This window comes from Brassica oleracea, chromosome C1 (genome assembly GCF_000695525.1).
Source record: "Brassica oleracea var. oleracea cultivar TO1000 chromosome C1, BOL, whole genome shotgun sequence".
Lineage (NCBI taxonomy): Eukaryota > Viridiplantae > Streptophyta > Magnoliopsida > Brassicales > Brassicaceae > Brassica > Brassica oleracea.
In genome coordinates this window covers 6,445,176-6,463,609 of record NC_027748.1, presented here as the reverse complement: position 1 = coordinate 6,463,609, position 18,434 = coordinate 6,445,176, and the positions used below count along the sequence as shown (strand labels likewise).

Here is an 18,434-nt window from a genome sequence, read left to right as displayed (position 1 = left end):
TATACCAGCCTTATCCCGAAAATAGTTCATTCTCTTTTCATGAACCATCTATAAAACACCATCGTCCTGAAGTTGCTAATGTGGGTCTGGTCTGTACCTGATGCTCCCTCTTCTGATCAGTGGGTACATGGGCCTCAGCCCAAAGTGTTGATTCCAATTCTGCTAATTTAAGTGTTTCCCTTGGATCAATATCCATATTACTAAACACTTTATTATTCCTGCATTTCCATATATACCATAATATCCATGCAAATTGGTGGTCATCCATCTTTGGATTGACTCTCCAAAAAAGATGATCCATGTTACCAAAAAAAGAACTAGTAAGAAAAATATTGGGATTCGATGGTATTTTAGATAATGCACACACTTGACGTTTATAGTATATAACCAATTATATTATTATTTTATTCTGAGAAAATTTTCAAATCAAAATCTTTGTTATTAAATTTTTACATGTCACAATAAGATTAAAATTTTTTGATAAAAAATAATAAGAGGTAATTATGCCATATTTTTACTAAGATATGTTATTATTTTTCTTTGAAAATTAATATGTAACGACATATAATTAAAATTATTAAAATCACTTCGAAAATAATGCGTAAGAGACTGATACTTGATATTTTAAACGATTAAACTTATAATTTTTTTTTTCAAAATACTACATAAATCCACTTGATTTTATAAACTTTTTAAGATGAATAAAATTTTTAAACTCTTTACATATTTAAGTATTTAACATATCCCTCAAACTCTTAAAATCAACACTGACATAGATTCAACTCCCGTCGACTTCTCTAACTTTAAACTCAATTGTATCTGTGAATAATAATGATGCTTTTAAGATGAATAATGGGAAATAATGGGAAATACACGGTTAAATCAGGATACCAATTAGAACGGGTCTATCCGGATAAAGTAAAAGCACAAGAAAGTTTTGGCCCCACTGTGGATATCCTAAAATGTTTTGCTAGAAGATACGATGTCTACCGAAGATAAACATTTCTTATGGAAAATGGTATCAGGGTGCGTAGCTGTAAAGAAAAATTTGAAAGCAAGAGGAATACAATGAGACATATGTTGTGCTAGATGCGGAGCTGACGAGGAATCAATAAATCATGTGTTTTTTGAATGCTCTCCAGCGCGTCAAGTTTGGGCGTTATCGAAGATACCATCAAACCCAGCTATTTTTCCCACTAGTGCTCTCTTTAAAAATATGGATCATCTTGTTTGGAGAGTCCTCCAGAAAATGGAAGATGATCACTTTGTGTGGATATTATGGTACATTTGGAAAGGAAGGAATAACAAAGTTTTTAGTAATTTGGACATTGATCCTAGAGACACGCTCAATATAGCGGAAACAGAATCAACACGTTGGGATGAGGCACAAGCGCTGAACATGCAGCATGCATCACAACAAGTGGAGGTTAGGCACCTTCCAATAATCACATGACGCTGGTGTTTTATCGACGTTTCGTGGAAAGATAAGGAATCTTATTCAGGGCAAGGTTGGTATAGCACTCTCGAAGGTTTTGATGGATTGATGGGGGCAAGAAACATTCGGGCAAGTCTCTCACCTCTACATTCGGAGATGGAAACGCTGATATGGGCAATGGAGTGTATGAGAAATTTACGTCAGTTTCAGGTCACGTTTGCTACATATTGTTCTCAATTGGTGAAGATGGTTTCAGAACCAGAAAAATAGCCGGTGTTTGAAAGTTATCTGGAAGACATAAAGACTTTGAAGATAAGTTTCCTCAGTTCAGAGATCATTCATGTACCTCGGACGGAGAATTTACAGGCGGATAGTCTAGCACGCAGTGCCGGAAAACAATCATTTTTCGTTGTTCACATGGATACAGAGTTACCATTTTGGTTTTCATACTGAGTGTGTTTAAGTCGATGACATAAAAAAAAAAATAACGATGCCTTTAATGTTTTATAAAAGTTTATCCAGTGAGAAATTCATTATCTTCTACCTCTTCTCAGCACAGCAAGTACGAATCGGAAGCCTAGTATGCATGAGGTTCGGATGAAATCCAATGTGGCTGGCCACATTCATAATTCTTTTATTACATTAAACATGTACAAAGTAGTCAACATGGGTCCATAGCTCAGTGGTAGAGCAATTGACTGCAGATCAATAGGTCACCGGTTCGAACCCGGTTAGGCCCTTTTTGTTGATTTTTGTAATCCCAGTTTCCCACATTAATACTATGGACCCAAATTATTTGAAATGAGCAAGTTTAGTACCCAAGCTTGCATGACTTTGAGTCCCCAACTAAAATCTCCAATTTGAAACCTTAACTCAAGCGAAGACAATTGACGAAGAGCTAAGGTTTGAGTCAAACTTTTTTGCCAGCTCTCTGTTGTTTAGGGCAAAAGATCTGTAGATGCCGCATGACTAGTCTTATGAACAGCAACCAAGACAATTCTGAATGAAATATAAAAGTTTAAACCCTAAGAGATTGATGATATTATGTATAAACCACAAAGAACTCGTAGTAATACAAATTACAAAGTCTAATAGATCCAAAACTAATTGTAAAACAAACCCCAAAATCATTTATGTCTCTAATTATAAAACCAGTCTTGTTTTTGCTCAGAATTTGAAATGCTGATGAAACAAAAGCTTGCCCTAAGTTCTCTGTGTGTTCTTTCAAATCATATTCATACTATAAATAATCTTCCTTGATGTTCAATGCATTGCTGGAGTTTACCATCAGAAGACACAACCAGTCTTCTTACTTTAGCAGGTTTTGTTTTGCGTTTCGCCTCAAGTCTTGGCATTGTCTTAGAGCTATGATCGTCTTCTGCGTTTGTCGGTTTATCTCCTTCTTCCAAAAACTCATCCGCAACATCTCCATCTTCATCAACCCTTAGCCGTTTTGTATACCACCTTAGTCCCTGATTTTAAACAGAGGAGAAAACTATAACATAGTGTAAGAAAAAAACAAATATACAAGAATAAGAAGAAGATAATACAATCTCTTAACCGTGTCATAGAAAAGATTACAGTTTGGCTTAGCAAGTGATTTCAACATAGTCTTCAATGCAAGTCTGTATCTAACTGTTAGGATTCTTAATGAACTATATATGCCATAAGGAACTATAATTCAACTGGAGAACTGGGTTCTAAGCTAAAGCAAGCGCAAAGAAGAGTCGAAATTAATGTTTGTACAACCAAACTAAGAAAATGAAGCTAAGGGCTATTATGTAGAACATGATCTAATGATTATCAACGGTTAAATAAGGAATCTTTTCTAGCACCTTCACATTTTCGTGTATTAAAACCTAATCGATCAGAAAGCTAAATGTTTTTTTCTTTGAGGAGTTTTGTACTAAGCTAATCTTGCTAACTAGACAACGCATAAGTAAATAAAACAATCAACCAGTAAGCTCGAGAATCGGATAAATGAAAATAAAAAAACCTGGATACCACCGTCTCCGGCGGAGCACGGCTGAAGAACAGGACCAAGTTGAGACCTTTCGACGGCGACTTGAACCGGAACTCCAAATCCTTTCCTGGGTAGTCTGGTTTCGCGAAACCTCGGCTGATTATTCTCCCGCCGCTTATCTCCGTCGCCGGAATCGATGACTGTATCGTCTTCCTCATTCTTCACAGCTTCCTGCCCAAATCCAAACACGCCCGCGAGCTTCTTTAAGAACCCCATTGACAACCACCAAGGATTGCAACCGGAAACAGTTTCTACTTCTTTGATTAGGTCGGAATCAGACAAATCTTCAGAACAGTATCTAAAAAGGGTTCTGTCTGGATCTTCTTCTTCTTCTTCTGCCTCGCCTTTTTTCTACTTTTGACTGCGCGGTAAAACGTTTTTAGTACTAAAGATTTACTTATGGATCGGTATTAGGCCTGCATAAATGAAAATTCCAGGCCCATTAAGAAAGTCCACCGCCAACTTTTCCGTCGCTCCTTTCATCGTCGTCTTTATTAACACTTGAATTGTTTCACTTGTGATTCCAAATAGTTTTATGTTGTTCGATTAATATATGAGGTGATTGATTCAAGTCTGATTTATTAGTTTAAGGAAACTCAATATTAGCCCTTGGGAAGTATTCTAAAAATTGAGTCTAGTAGTTAATTAGAGTAGCTAGTATAGCTTGGAGTGAGATATGGTTGTTGCATGGTAATTGCATCTACGCCGTTGGTGAAAATTGTGATGTAGATGCATGGTAATTGTTATTACATTTTTTTTTTTTTTTGTAACTGATGCATGGTAATTGTTATTACTTTCTTGTTTGCAATTATGTACACCGGTAAAACAAGCTTGGCGATGTCACACATATCCCCAATGTAAATCTGATAAGATTCAATTAAAAAAAAATATTAGGGACAAAATCTCACATGAAAATTTTAAGTAAGAGATAAAGAAAATGCATCAATTCAGTTATTACCAGTTAGTTTTATAGAATGGAAGATCGTATAATTTAAAGTTGAGTTTGTACCAGAAGATAGTGAGTTTGAACTGATGAGTAATTTTGAGATATGCCATATGAAACGTCATTCATCTTGTTCTGCTACCAAGCGCGGGTCTAATCTTATGACCAACTATATGAATACCTACCAACTACCACGCAATCTACCAAAGTTTCGGCTGAGAAAGGTTGCTGGCTCTAGTGTAATTCGTTAGCTGTCTCAACATCTTTTCTATTTTCAGCTACCAATGTTCACAGTATAATCTGGTTTACGTGTCCGGTTTCTTAAGGTAACGCGCATGGCTTAAACTTTAAACAACTGCTTTTTTTGGTGCTTGTTGGTCTGGTAAAGTCGATCACTTTAGCCGCTAGCTAGACCAACAAAAGTTTTGTGCTTTCTCATTGAGTATCCCAAAACCAATTGCATGTCACTTTTTGTCCTTTTTAATTTAAAAACCGGTTTCATTTTGTGAAATCGATACAAAAGCTTAGCCGGTGAATTCAAATAATCTCGTGATAGGTATGGGTAGGAAAAGAGTGGATATAACCAAAGCTGGTTCATATGAAATCAGATGTTGAAAGTTACACTTTTGTTCTTCTACAGAAAATAAAGTTGGATCTTTATCTTGCTCAGCAGAAAATATCCATTGGGTGTCAACATTACATTAGTATTACACTCCGGTGGGTCTATCTATATTTTTATGTTGCATAGCATTAAAAAATAATCGATGTAAGCATAGCATTAAGAATTAGTAATCTATACACAATCATTTTTCTTAAAATGATGAGGCAAGCGAAGGGCAAGATTGTCAAAATAAACTGATGTCATTTTCACACCAGTGATTGTTTTTAAGATCTGATGAAGTATATGCTTATACTTAAGAAAAATCTGACACATCAAAGTACAAACCCATGTTTATTTGGATTTCCAAAATACAGTCAAACCAAAATCTATATAGTTTACATGATTTATTAGATTCTCTTATTAATTCATGTGCATTTGTTTCTATTTCAAAAGAAATTATATAGTGTTATTTGTAATTTTCTTCTCACTCATCGCTTGGTTAAGAGTTTTGAGTCTAAAATGAGAGAAAGTCACCAACCCTCCTAACATTCAACTTCAATGCCTCATTCCGATTTAGTTTTCTCTTCCACTACCAAACTCGGTTCATTTAATGCAGCATTGCAAATTATGTGAAAAACCCAAAACAAATTAAAAAACATTTTTTTTGTAAAAAAAAAAGGAGGACACCAAATCCAAAGAGTACATTACAACTACAAAGTGTAAATGGACTGGACTGAACATCATCATTAAAGACAAACTCTTTACTTCCTCCTTAAATCTTCTCCTTGACATTCACTAACCAAATCCTAACTAAACTATATGTTTAGATTTATTTCCTTAAAATTAAAACAAAAAAAATCCCCTGAAAAGTGAAACTTAGATTTATTTCGTTAAAAAACTTCCACCCTAAAACGAAGATTTGTTCCTTAAATTTGAAATAAATAACTAAACCAACAAAATAAAATACCACTCAAATACACATCATCGTCTATGAGTGAGTGAGGAAGAGGGAGAGAGAGTTGTTAGCTAGCTCACACGCTTTCGCATAAAACTCAAAAACCTGCACTTCCTCGTCTATTTTCTCGGCATTCGCGAAACAAGAAAAACTGGGTCTCCGATAAAAAACAATTTAACAAAACCTCTCTTCTCCCATAGAGAGAGAAAGTTTCTTCCTTTACGATGGATTCTAGAGAACTCCACCACCACCAGCAACACCAACAACAACTACAACTTCAGCAGCAGCTACAATCACCGCCTGGGATGCTAATGGGCTCCTTCCATCGCAACCCTAACGCCTCCGCCTCCGCCTCCGCCTCCTTAATGGGTCCCACCTCCACATCTCAGGCGATGATGCACCACCGCAGCAGCTTACCTTTCGGCTCTCTCTCGCCTCATCACCTCCATCACCATCCTCAGCAGCAGATGGATCAGAAGACGCTTGAATCTCTCGGATTCGAAGGATCGCCTTCGACCCAGCAGCAGCAGCAGCAGCACTCGATGCGATTCGGGATCGAGCAGCAGCAGCAGGTGAAGAAGAAGCGAGGAAGGCCTAGGAAGTATACTCCTGACGCCAGCAACATTGGTCTCGCTCTGGCTCCTACCTCTCCTCTTCCTTCTGCTTCTAATTCCTACGGCGGTGGAAATGATGGTGGTGGAGATAGCGGCGGCGGAGGTGGTGGTGCGAACTCTACCGATCCGCCTGCTAAACGGAACAGAGGTCGTCCTCCTGGGTCTGGTAAGAAGCAGCTTGATGCTTTAGGTACTGTCTGAAACTCGGATCTGCTGTCTTTTTCTCTGCTTTGATCAAATCAAGATCACTGTTTTACAGTTTCTGGGTTTTGTCTGTAGGAGGAACAGGAGGAGTAGGGTTCACACCTCATGTCATTGAGGTCAAAACTGGAGAGGTAATGTGTGTTTTGTGTGTACCAAATCTCTAAAGCTTTGATCTTGAATTTGTCTCTTTGATGTGTTTCCTGTTCAGGACATAGCTATGAAGGTAGTGGCGTTTACGCATCAAGGACCACGAGCGATCTGTATTCTCTCAGCTACAGGAGCTGTATCTAGTGTTATGTTTCGTCAATCTAGCAATCCTAATGGAGTTGTTAAGTATGAGGTATATAAACATTGTTGCATGTCCTTACTTACTTCTTAATCGTTGGATTGTCTGTGTGATCTTTGTGTTGTATATGCAGGGACCATATGAGATCATTTCTATGTCAGGCTCTTTCTTGAATACTGAGAGTAATGGTACTGTGACCAAAACTGGTAGCTTGAGTGTATCTCTGGCTAGACCTGATGGTCAGGTTGTGGGTGGTTGTGTTGCTGGAATGCTAGTAGCTGGATCACAAGTTCAGGTTAGCCTTTACACTCGAGTTAATTCACAGAATCTTCAAGATGCTGACTGACTTTGATTTCGGGTTTGTATATAGGTCGTTGTTGGAAGCTTTGTACCGGAAGTGAAGAAACCGAAACAAAGCGCAGGGCGTGTTCAGAATACTCCTGAGCCAGCTTCAGCACCAGCTAATATGTTGAGCTTTGGTGGTGGTGGTGGACCAGGAAGCCCTCGGTCTCAGGGACAGCAGCAGCATTCGAGCGAGTCATCAGAGGAAAACGAAAGTAACTCTCCGTTGCACCGTGGTAGCAACAACAATAACAACAACAATCATCACGGACTATTTGGAAACTCTCTGCCGCAACCACTTCACCAAATGCCTATGCAGCAGATGTACCATCCTCACCTCTGGCCTGGCCACAATCCTCAATAAACAGAGTTGGTTCATTGCTCTGCTTCTATGCTCCGTTTACACATCTCTCCATCAGAATTATCCACAAGTTAGATTGAGCTTTCTTACTCTCTCCCCCATCGTCTTCTTCTGCTTCCTACTTTCTCTTTACTTCAGCTTTCGGTATTAGATAAATAGAGAGAGAGACAGAGATGTTAAGTAGGTTTCAGTTCCATCTTTTTTAGTTTGTTTCTTTTTATTGTGATGATCATCAAGACTTCTCCTGTTTCCTCAATCTCTTAAATTTTCAAAAATCTGACTAATTTCTCTACCAAACTGCAAAAGATCAAATCTTTGGTACAAAACTTTTAATTATACAAAAGCTTTACATAAGCCCTTTTTATTATCTGTGCATATCATTACATTCATTTTATGTCACATATATGTTTATTGCTCTTCTCTTCAGATTACTATTACATCGCAAGTAAAACAAAAGAGTTAGAAAATAAAGTAAACACTCCATACATAGTCAAAGTATCTCCATTACTCTTCTTCTTCGTGTTAACAAGTCTTTAGGCGTTTCTAAACCGCAGAAACCATCATAGCCGGTGATGCACCAACCATCAAGTCTTCTTCTTCTTCTTCATCATCATCCTCTGCTTCCCACATGAAATGAGCGTATGATCCCAAAACCATACTACAAAAGTCACAAACCTTTAACATTCTGAAAAAAAAAAACTCATCAAAGAATCCAAACTCTATATAACATAACATACCAATCATCAGGAGAAGCGTTAACAGCTTGATCAAAGTAACACTGAGCTCTCTTCTCATCTCTCTTCGTCTCCCAAATCAGCTTCCCATACATCGACAACGCTTCACCATCACCTGGATCCGCAAGTATTGCTCTCCCGTAATACTCCTCCGCTCTCTCCAAATCTCTCTCCACCTAATCAAAAAAACCCAAACTTTATAACCTTAACTTCAACCTCAAACTTCACAAAGTCGAAACCTTTACCTCGTAGAGAAACTTGCCGTAGTTCATCAGAAGAAGCGAGCTGTTCGGATTCGATTTCAACATCTCTCGATAGTAATCACCGATCCTGCTCCTATCCTCGTACTCGTACCCGCCTCCGCCTCCTCTGCTTCCGTCTCCGCCGCTGAAACCAGATCCACCGCCACCGACGGAGAAGCCTTGCTCCTCTTCCTCCGGGATTCTCGCCGGCGAAGGCTTTGATCCGACTACGCTCTTCGACATTCTCTCCGATCTAATCACGTCGCTTTCCGATAACACCCTCCGCATCCCCGCCGCGGACTTGGCATCGATCGAGATCTTGCCGACGGGGAATCTCTCGCCGTAGGTGGATAACGATTCGACGGAGTTGTATCGGGCGATTGTCGACGGAATAAACCGGGTCTGAACCGGCATCGAACCGGTTCGCATCAAAAGAGATTTCATCACGAACCTTTTTGTCTCTTCGATCGAGTGTGAGATTATCCATTAACGGAATCTCTCGTTTCTTGCTATTTATAGATTCTTCAATCATCTGACTTTTGTTTCATATCCACCGTTGGATTGTTTGACTTTTTTTTATTTTACAATCTCGCGCCAGTTTCTCGCCACGTCATCGCTTTCGTGTGATGGACTTAAAGTTGGTTTTCTATCAGCCGTCCGATGCGATGAATATGATTGACGGGGAAGAATCATCTACGACATGTGAAGGGTTTGCACGTAAAGGGCCAAGAGATTGACTGCTCTGTTTATGACACGTGGAGGTGATTGTGGGACCTGGTGAGGCTGTACGGGTTCTTCGTACTTAGGTGAGTGTAGGATATTTTCACTCCAGGATTGATTACTGTAGTTTGTGCACACAGAAGTTCGAAACCACCCTTACCATTGTATTTCAACTTTATCGAATACCATTAGCGTGCCAGAATCATAAGAACATGTGTATCGAAACTCTTAACCTCTTACCCTGTTTGAATTTTTTGATGTCATGTCAATTATATAATGTGGCTACTCAAACAATGGTGTTTGATAAAGACAATACGTTTGCATTTTTGGTTTTGTCTCCATGTATTACAATAAAAGTTTTTTTTAAACGATTTGATGAAATATATAATCAGGGCGGTATCTCGGCACAACCAGGTGAAACATTAGCCTTGGCCCAAAATTTTTTTGAAGGTTTTTAGTATAGAAATTTTTTTTATCGAACTGCTTAAAAAAATGTTTATAACCCCCAAAATTTTGGATCTGACCATGTATATAATACTTGAGAGATCACACCAGTATTATTATAGCATAAGTATATATAACAGCATAAGTCTCTATTACCATCTCTATATATAATCGTATGACGACGAAGGTTTCACTAGTTATCTCAATCGTGTTTTCTAACATGTAAGGAGTTAAAATATCTCTATCAGCGATTGATTTGACGTAATGTCTTTATTGTTGTGGTATAGTTATCAGTATCACTACGACAATATTATCATCACTCAGTTCATGTTCATATACCATGCCTAGTGTACTTGGCCACTTGGGAAAAATGATTTTGATATGTGAATCGTGGATGATTAACATCACACAAAATTACATTTTCTTTATCTTTGGGGTTATCTGTGAAATCTTGAAGATCTGATTCACTATGGTTACAGCTTACAATTGGCACATTTTCCTGTTTGATAAGATAAGATAAGGTTTCTTTTGTCTAGTATGTGATGAAAATATGGTATTTTAGTTTTGTCAGTTTGTTTCACATTGTTAAAGGTAACGTTATCTTATAAAATAAATGGTTGTTTTACGAAACATGGAAAATGGAAACAACTTCACTCAACCTACTTGACTTAGTTAATGAATACTAAAATAACTAAAATAACTAATGATAATTGATAAGTGATTAGTTTATTACTTACGTATTTTGTAGTTTTTCTTCCCAAAAAACTAATAATCCTGTAGGAATATAGTCATTATTTCATTCCGTCACATAGAGATAGAAAAACATGAATGGAAGATGATAAAGTGGCGATGTTAGTCTTTGTTAACCATGTCAAAACCAAAGGTGTCGAAACTGAAAGGTAGCTTGCGAAATGGTGTGGTAAAGATGATGATTTAGTTGGAAGTTGGATACAGCTTCGAAAACCGACGAGTTCTTAATTTCTTCATTTTTGGTGCTGATGCCAAACCTCATTGATCAATCAAACCATCCCCACTTCTCACAATCCACCCTAATCTCAAATTATCTTGTTGGTCACTAAAATGCATTGAAATTGCAGTTTGTCTACTTTAGAAAAAGAATTTTACATTTGATTGGATGTAAATAGTAAATATCGTGTTTCAGTAGCGATGATATGTAGCAGAATAAAACAAAATCCTGATATTTTTGGTTAGAAGGTGACTTAAATTAACAAGTGACTATACCCTTGAAACCAGAGAGAGAACAGAACGTACTATTTTAAGGCCTAAATGGCTTAGCGTCAAGCAAATGTCACAGAGGACTCGTTCAATGCATAGTATTAAGCAAATCAAGCAACAAACAAAACCAAACCAAACTCAAAACACAGTTTCTATTTTTAGTAATCACAACTTCTACACTTCCACCCCATCACACATTTTCCACACACTCAACCAAATAAAAAGCTTTTTTAACTAAAAACTATAAACAAAAACAATAAAAATACCAGATCTCTTGTTCTTTTTCGTGTATGAGAAATCTCACGGCGGAGATAATCTGTCTCCGGCCACCATAATGTCGACATATCCTTCATCTTTACCGCCACATTCTCCATCAGAAAACTACGTCACACCGCCTTTGACGGTCATCCTCACCGTCATACTCCTTGTTTTCTTCTTCATAGGTTTTTTCACGCTTTATTTCTGCAAGTGTTTTCTCGACGCCATGATGCAAGCTTGGCGTCTCCGCCATGGAGGAGAAGCCGAAGCAACCGAAAATCCCATCCAGCCACCGGAAGCTCCCACGGTTAATCCCGGCCTCGAACTTCGCATCATAAACTCGTTTCCCACTTTTCCTTATTCCTCCGTTAGAGATCTCCGGGAAGAGAAATATGGCCTCGAGTGCGCTATATGTCTACTAGAATTCGACGGAGATCACGTGCTACGTCTCTTGACCACATGCTACCACGTATTTCACCAAGAATGCATTGATCTTTGGTTCGAATCTCACAAAACTTGTCCCGTTTGTCGCCATGATCTTGATCCTCCACCGCAAGAAAACACCACCATTACGCTGCCTAACGTCGATGAGATGATCATTGATGTGATTCAAGAAAATAGCGACGACGATCAGCATCATCGGACAACAACACAGATTGATACTTGGCCGTCTTCAGGACAAAACAGTTGCTTAAACAATGAAAGATCGAGAAAAGAACAAACTCTGCCGGATAAATTCTCGAGATCACATTCGACGGGACATTCAATAGTGAGAAACAAACCGGAGGAAGAAGATAGGTATACATTGAGATTACCGGAGCATGTCAAGATCAAGGTTACAAGAGGACATGGCCAAACAGAAAGTTGTGTTACTTTTGGTGAAATTATTAGAAACAAATGTGATCATCGCCGGTTTGGTGAAGTCTCCAACCAAACGGCTGTTACACAATCAGAAAATTAAAGAACTAATAGATACTATACTCATACTTTTCTTTCTTGACAAAAGGTTCTTTTATTTTTCTTGTTGTTGTATTGAATTATATACATCTTTTAGGTAGAAATTTTAACTTGAGATGCTAATTAGTGTTGTTAGTGATTTTATATATTTTTATTTTCCAGAGTTTTATTAATAAAAGCGGACAATTTATTTTGTGGAGTGTTAAACCAAATTGTGAGTGACTGGCCTTAGAAAAGAAAGCCAATTTGTGTGTCTATCATAGTGTAAATTTACGTTTCTAAATCAAATTTCAAATTTATATACAGAACTAACTCCAGTTTTGAAATGGTAGACCTACATGTTACCACAAAGTTATACCATGGTCGAGGTAAAACTTGAAGCTGTGGCTAAAGCCAAAATGAAACTGATTCAAGTTGGGAAGAAGTCCTTCTGCAAGGATCTGTTACAAGAAAGCTAAGGTGATGATCAAGGAAACAATGATGAAGTTACTCACTCAAGTTTGGAACTAAGTCCGAGAGGCAGGGTGTATTATCATGGGATATTAGGTTCAGGTGGAGCTGCTGATGTGAAAGACTCACAATTTTTTTTTGTTTCTGGTCTTGGAGATTATCAAGCAACTGAAAGTAGAATAGCAACGTTCTTTCCCCAGTTCTTTGATACATGTTATCGATCCTGACTTTTCACGCATGGTTTCTAGCTTGGTAAGAGGTTATCAGAACTAATTTGGGATTCTGATGGTCAGTCAAGTNCTAGGAATTCATGACCCGCAAAAAAGCGGGTTTTGCGGGATGGGGATTGCACGGTACCGGGTTTAAAGCGGGATGACCCAGATGAACCGCAGGAAGGCCCAGATGAACCGCTAGACGCTTCAGTTTCTTTCGTCACCTGAAAACAAAACGAAAGAGAGAGTGGGACGAGATGGAGCTCCGACGATGGCCTTGGGAAGAGATGACGACGATGGCCGTGGGAAGAGATGGAGCTCCGATGATGGCCGTGGGAAGATGGCCGTGGGAAGAGATGACGACGATGGCCGTGGGAAGAGATGGAGCTCCGATGATGGCCGTGGGAAGATGGCCGTGGGAAGAGATGACGACGATGGCCGTGGGAAGAGATGGAGCTCCGATGATGGCCGTGGGAAGATGGCCGTGGGAAGAGATGACGACGATGGCCGTGGGAAGAGATGGAGCTCCGATGATGGCCGTTCGATGTCCGACAGGCGACAATGCTTCTGGTGACCACATCGTGTTCAATCTGCAGCAGAGGAGCCTCTCTTCCTTTTCGTTCCACCAAAAGGTATAAAATTTCTTTCCCTCATGAATTCTAGACTTTTATCTTTTGATTACAATTTCTGCATGTGTACTTCGTAAATGATAAAATGGTCCATTGAAACATGATGATTCTTAATCTGATATTAAGTCATTGTTCTTGATGTGAGTGTGATTGTGCTTAGCTTAGCTTCGGTTTTAGTCGATTTTAATTGATGTTTAGTTCATGTTCTGTTTTTTTTTTTATTGTGGCTTGATGTTTGAAACTGTATGAGCTGTTCTATTAGAAACTTTGATGGTTTTATTGTTAACTGTTACTTGTCTGTTTGAATAGGCGATTAGTATGTGAGTGTGATTGTGTTTTAAAAGACTAATGAGCCAAATCCAAGCTTATGTCTTTGATGGTAAGTGTAAACAACATTGATTTAGAAAGTGATGAATATGTTATTGAAAGTGAGATTTGTTTTTTTTTCAGTGATCTGAGCAAGTGTCCCTAAGCTGCTTCTTGATGATGTCTTTGAGCAGAAGAATGAAATTGCCAAAGCTGTTGAAGAGGAGCTCGAGAAGGAAATGTCTGCTTACGGTTTTGAGATTGTGCAAACTCTCATCGTTGACATTGAGCCTGATGAACATGTCAAACGAGCCATGAACGAGATCAACGCTGGAAACAAAACCGTCTCATCATTTCCTTTATAGACTGGTTTTCATATTAGTAACAAAAATGGTTTCTTTTCTCTTCTTTATTCTGTCAATTTAATTTCTATTTTCTAGACAAATTAGATAAGATAAGCAAAGTCCACAACGAAGCTATATGTTTCTTTCACGTGTAGTCATTGACATTGCCGAGGTGATGATTAAGATGTTTTGTTTCATTACCTAAAGGTGTTGATATATCGTAGGAAACTTCATTTACCATGCTCACGCTATTAGTGCCATTTCCTTTTAATGGCAACTAGATATTGACATTGTCATAGGATTTGAACGGGTTTATATATAGGATCAATAATACATCTCAGAAAGACAAAAGTTTTATTTCACATGATGTGAAATGATTCTGAAACGATTATAGACAAGTATGTCTTGTTCATGAGCTATGCATCTAGATTGAACTGATATGTTTGTACCCATGATGCAAAGGTGAAGAATCTGCATGACAAGCTGAGTATTCTGTATGAGCAAGACAGACGTAAGTGGTCACCTATTTTGATATACTGTTTCTTTTAGTAACAAATATGTCTGGCAAGCTTGGATGAATACACAAATATTATACAGGAAGAAGTAGACAATGTAATATCCGATATCCCGCGGGACGGCCCCCGAAGGTCTGCAAAGAATGCGGTACGGGATTGGGCAGCTATTTTTAGGACCGCATCCCGCGCGGGACAGGTCCGCCGTGTCCCGCCTGAAGACAAACCTGCAGCGGTCCGGGACGGGATGGGAGAGCCCATTTGACATCTCTAACTGTATCCTACTGGTTAAGGTTTAAAGGCTTCTACACCCAAATCTGGGGTTCGAATCCCAGACTATGCAATTTATTGCAGATTACATGAAATCCAGGTTTCAAGTCCCGGAGAAAGCGATTTATTAAAAAATTATACAGACTACGGAAGAAAGACTTACAAGGGATCTTCAACATGGTGCAAGTAAATCTTGCCAGACGTAGATCTTCATAGGACGGCACATGTGATGCAGTTAGGCGTAGGTCTTCATAAGACAGGTAGTATTGTCGGTTGTCGAATCGTCTATGTAATCTTTCTCATATCATAATTGTAAGATCATAATAAATCAGCGTTAAAAAAAAAAAAACCCCGGTCTCTTAGTCGGGGTTCTTAACTCATGATTTGACTTTTTTTTTAATTTTTAATTTCTTTTTACACTCTTCGACTAAGAGACAACTCTTAGAGCATGATTAACCCCGGTCTCTTAAGCGGGGTTCTTAACTTATGATTTGACAATTTTTTTTTTTTTACACTTTTCGGCTAAGAGACGGCTCTTAGACCATGATTAACCCGGAGTTCTTAGAGTGGGGTTCTTAGTGGAAGTTAAGAAACTGTTTCTTAACTTTTAACTAAAAAAGCTAAGAACCGGTTCTTAAAGTCCTTATTTAAGTCCTTATTTAAGAACCGGTTCTTACCCTTTTTAGTTAAAAGTTAAGAAAATCTAAACACTACAAGAAAAATGGGCTTTACTAGCGGACGAAAAACGTTATCTAACGATTCAACAGCGGTTTAAGGAACGCTGTATCATCGCCCGTCATAGTAGGTATGGCACATTAGATAACACTTTTTCGCGGTGCTATCGTTTCTTTGGAATCGATAACGCTTTTGTATTTGCAATAGTAACCTATTTAATAGCGCGTCATTAATGTTATTAGTTATATTATTAACAGCGTTTTCGAGAAGTTATTTTTAATTCATATATAGCAATTAATAGTTCCTGCTATATATATTATTTAGAAATTATAGCAGCTAATATTGATGCTATTATATAGTATATTTAAATAATTATAATATTTACATTTTTCATTTTATAATTTATATATATTTATTTATTTTTATATAGACTCGATTTTTTTTTGTCAGACATTATATTATGAAACATAAACTTCAAAGATTCAACATTAAAACATTCTTGTCAAATATTACAAAAGTAGAGAAATCAACATTGGTAGTTCAAAGTGTGCCGCAACTAGCATAATAGCATAACAAGTTCAAAACCATCGGATCTTTCTTACAATAAAACAAGCTTGTCATTTGGCCAAGCCACCGTGCTTCGAACTCACCTTCGACTGATTGGAGATGGATTTCGATCAGAGGGGACGTGATTTTGACGATTCTGGATGAGATAAGTAAAGAGCTTGATAATTGAGAGTGAGATTTGATGTGAGCTAGATTCAGAGAAATGAGAGGTTTTGGTTTCAGATTATCGATCGAATGGAGGAAATGGGGGAGACACAAACGAGAGATGGGAGAACCCTAATTTTGGGGGTTTCTATTTTTTATTTGGAGCTTAATTGATTTTAGGAGCCAAAAATTTTCTAAGTGTCGCGGGCATTACCGCGCTAACTAAATATAACAGTTTTTATGTTTCTTTGCTATAATACATAAGCGTCTCCTTCAAAACCGTACGCTTATTTTAATTTTTTTAAGTTGACATTCGAACATAGCGTCTCGTAAAAGGCAAACGCTATGTTTAAAACACGGGTATCAAAAACATAGCATAATCGTAAAAACACTATTCTGGTATGCTATTAAAACCCATTATTCTTGTAGTGACAGTTTCTTAACTTCTGCTAAGAACCTCATCCTAAGAACTCCGGGTTAATCATGTTCTTATATCTCTTAATTAAGAGACGGTTCTTAGCTGTTTTTAGTTAAAATCTAAGAAAAACTAAGAACCGTCTCTTAACCGAAGCTAAGAACTTCAGTTAAGAGAGTGGAGTTAATCATGGTTTTATATCTCTTATTTAAAAGACAGTTCTTAGTTTTTCTTAGTTAAAATCTAAAAAAAGCTAAGAACCGTCTCTTAGCCGAATCTAAGAACCTCAGTTAAGAAACTGGGGTTAATCATGGTCTAAAGAGCCTTTGCTCCTTGTCGGTGAGCATCTCTATACATCAGGTCTTTGGGAAACTGCTTCAGCACTGTTGAAAGAAGCTCAAGTTGAGTCGTCTACCTTCCTTGGCTCCCCCTTCTTCTATTGCATATTCCGCTACACAGGAGATGTCTAGACCGGTGGCTCAGAAACAACGGTCATCTGGCCGTGCTAGCGGTAGATTTTTCACCAGCAGCAACCCCGAAAGTATATGCACAACTATGCATAGTTGTCATCAGAAAGTGGTCGAGTGAGTTTAACAGTTACAAGAATGGTTATTTATATTTCACAATTAATTGTATTTTTAACGGAAACAAAAAGAATGATTCAGAATTAATCATTGTCGTAACATACTGTAAGAATCATATAATATGGAAAAAAAAAGATTAGTAATGTGCGTTGAATCATTCATGTTAACTAAGGACTATGGTATTCTACTTAACAGTGACCCATCTACTTGCTAAATGGTACTGGTAATTCCTAGGAATATCAGTATAAAAAGATGAAACCGATGAATCTGGTGGAAGTATTCTTACCCACGTTCTCTTTCAATTGGCTCAAATGAGTTTCTCTTGAATCAAGAAAAAACAAATCCCCTATATATTAATTGAGAAGCATTTGAAAAATTAGAACTTTAATTTTGTATTAATTAAAATAAACCTCAAATATTAGGTGGCACTCTAAATGCCTTCTAAATTTCATTTCAAAGAATTCTAGAGCATCTAATATAAAGTATAGTTTAATCTAATGGTATCACATTATTTCATAATTATATAACACTAGAGAACATTATATTAACCTAAAATATAGGAAGTGTGTATTTTTTCCTTAAATAAAAGCTACGGAATTACCTAATACGATTTACATATATATGACAATTAATGATTATGAATAATAAAGATTTGATAACAATTTTTGCATCCTTCTTCATTTTTGTTTAAATTTATATTATTAAAAAAAAAATTAAACAATCACATTAACCATATAATAAAAAAATTAGATTTTTTCTTATATGTTATATTTTGAATTTCTTAAAATGACTTTAAATTGCAAAAATGAGGAAACCTTATATGTTATATTTTTTTAAAAAACGACTTTAAAATACAAAAATGAGGACACCTTATATGTGATATTTTTCTTATATGTTAGAATTTTCTTATACGTTATATTTTGAATTTTTTTAAAACGACTTTAAATTACAAAAATGTAAGTTTTCCTTAA

General features: G+C 37.4%; 5 protein-coding genes and 1 non-coding gene across 10 annotated transcripts; 4 read left to right on the top strand and 2 right to left on the bottom strand.

Moving 5' to 3' along the window:
* Window positions 1-2,103: 2,103 nt before the first annotated feature.
* TRNAC-GCA lies at window positions 2,104-2,175 on the top strand. Its single transcript has one exon. It is a non-coding gene; the product is annotated as a tRNA-Cys (tRNA).
* Window positions 2,176-2,465: 290 nt separating this feature from the next.
* Window positions 2,466-3,811, bottom strand: LOC106292202. The gene is made up of 2 exons (XM_013727817.1): window positions 3,432-3,811; window positions 2,466-2,907 (listed from the first exon to the last, which is right to left on the bottom strand). Exons 1-2 carry the CDS (start codon window positions 3,672-3,674, stop codon window positions 2,671-2,673), a joined length of 480 nt encoding a protein of 159 aa, XP_013583271.1. The 5' UTR covers window positions 3,675-3,811; the 3' UTR covers window positions 2,466-2,670.
* A 2,167-nt stretch (window positions 3,812-5,978) lies between these two features.
* Window positions 5,979-8,200, top strand: LOC106311129 (AT-hook motif nuclear-localized protein 13). Of its 2 annotated transcripts, none has more exons than XM_013748367.1 (5): window positions 5,979-6,737; window positions 6,851-6,906; window positions 6,984-7,115; window positions 7,195-7,356; window positions 7,432-8,200. In XM_013748367.1, exons 1-5 carry the CDS (start codon window positions 6,182-6,184, stop codon window positions 7,765-7,767), a joined length of 1,242 nt encoding a protein of 413 aa, XP_013603821.1. In that variant the 5' UTR covers window positions 5,979-6,181; the 3' UTR covers window positions 7,768-8,200. The 2 variants fall into 2 exon arrangements, with proteins under 2 accessions (XP_013603821.1, XP_013603814.1); XM_013748360.1 differs by having other exon boundaries at window positions 5,979-6,761.
* LOC106311146 lies at window positions 8,110-9,236 on the bottom strand. Its single transcript, XM_013748376.1, has 3 exons — window positions 8,744-9,236; window positions 8,502-8,674; window positions 8,110-8,422 (listed from the first exon to the last, which is right to left on the bottom strand). The coding sequence occupies exons 1-3, from the start codon at window positions 9,182-9,184 to the stop codon at window positions 8,308-8,310; spliced, it is 729 nt and encodes a 242-aa protein (XP_013603830.1). The 5' UTR covers window positions 9,185-9,236; the 3' UTR covers window positions 8,110-8,307.
* A 2,032-nt stretch (window positions 9,237-11,268) lies between these two features.
* Window positions 11,269-12,548, top strand: LOC106297392 (RING-H2 finger protein ATL29). The gene has a single exon (XM_013733641.1). The coding sequence runs from the start codon at window positions 11,475-11,477 to the stop codon at window positions 12,357-12,359; it is 885 nt and encodes a 294-aa protein (XP_013589095.1). The 5' UTR covers window positions 11,269-11,474; the 3' UTR covers window positions 12,360-12,548.
* Window positions 12,549-13,142: 594 nt separating this feature from the next.
* LOC106297678 lies at window positions 13,143-15,111 on the top strand. 4 transcript variants are annotated; one of them, XR_001261445.1, is made up of 4 exons: window positions 13,143-13,338; window positions 13,378-13,649; window positions 14,144-14,807; window positions 14,894-15,111. XR_001261445.1 is itself a non-coding variant. In XM_013733883.1 (3 exons), exons 1-3 carry the CDS (start codon window positions 13,275-13,277, stop codon window positions 14,315-14,317), a joined length of 507 nt encoding a protein of 168 aa, XP_013589337.1. In that variant the 5' UTR covers window positions 13,143-13,274; the 3' UTR covers window positions 14,318-15,056. The 4 variants fall into 4 exon arrangements, 3 of the variants coding, with proteins under 3 accessions (XP_013589337.1, XP_013589329.1, XP_013589332.1); XM_013733883.1 differs by having other exon boundaries at window positions 14,147-15,056; XM_013733875.1 differs by having other exon boundaries at window positions 14,144-15,056.
* The last annotated feature ends 3,323 nt before the right edge of the window (window positions 15,112-18,434 follow it).

Coding starts and splice junctions, on each gene's coding strand:
- LOC106311146 (XM_013748376.1), bottom strand. CDS start 9,184: ATGAAATCTCTTTTGATGCGAACCGGTTCGATGCCGGTTCAGACCCGG. Junction 8,675..8,743: donor ACGGCAAGTTTCTCTACGAG/GTAAAGGTTTCG, acceptor TTTTTTGATTAG/GTGGAGAGAGATTTGGAGAG. Junction 8,423..8,501: donor AACGCTTCTCCTGATGATTG/GTATGTTATGTT, acceptor TGACTTTTGTAG/TATGGTTTTGGGATCATACG.
- LOC106297392 (XM_013733641.1), top strand. CDS start 11,475: ATGTCGACATATCCTTCATCTTTACCGCCACATTCTCCATCAGAAAAC.
- LOC106297678 (XM_013733875.1), top strand. CDS start 13,275: ATGGAGCTCCGACGATGGCCTTGGGAAGAGATGACGACGATGGCCGTG. Junction 13,339..13,377: donor CGTGGGAAGAGATGGAGCTC/CGATGATGGCCG, acceptor GGGAAGAGATGA/CGACGATGGCCGTGGGAAGA. Junction 13,650..14,143: donor CCTTTTCGTTCCACCAAAAG/GTATAAAATTTC, acceptor GATGTCTTTGAG/CAGAAGAATGAAATTGCCAA.
- LOC106292202 (XM_013727817.1), bottom strand. CDS start 3,674: ATGGGGTTCTTAAAGAAGCTCGCGGGCGTGTTTGGATTTGGGCAGGAA. Junction 2,908..3,431: donor CCGGAGACGGTGGTATCCAG/GTTTTTTTATTT, acceptor GTTTAAAATCAG/GGACTAAGGTGGTATACAAA.
- LOC106311129 (XM_013748360.1), top strand. CDS start 6,182: ATGGATTCTAGAGAACTCCACCACCACCAGCAACACCAACAACAACTA. Junction 6,762..6,850: donor GAAGCAGCTTGATGCTTTAG/GTACTGTCTGAA, acceptor TTTTGTCTGTAG/GAGGAACAGGAGGAGTAGGG. Junction 7,116..7,194: donor ATGGAGTTGTTAAGTATGAG/GTATATAAACAT, acceptor TTGTATATGCAG/GGACCATATGAGATCATTTC.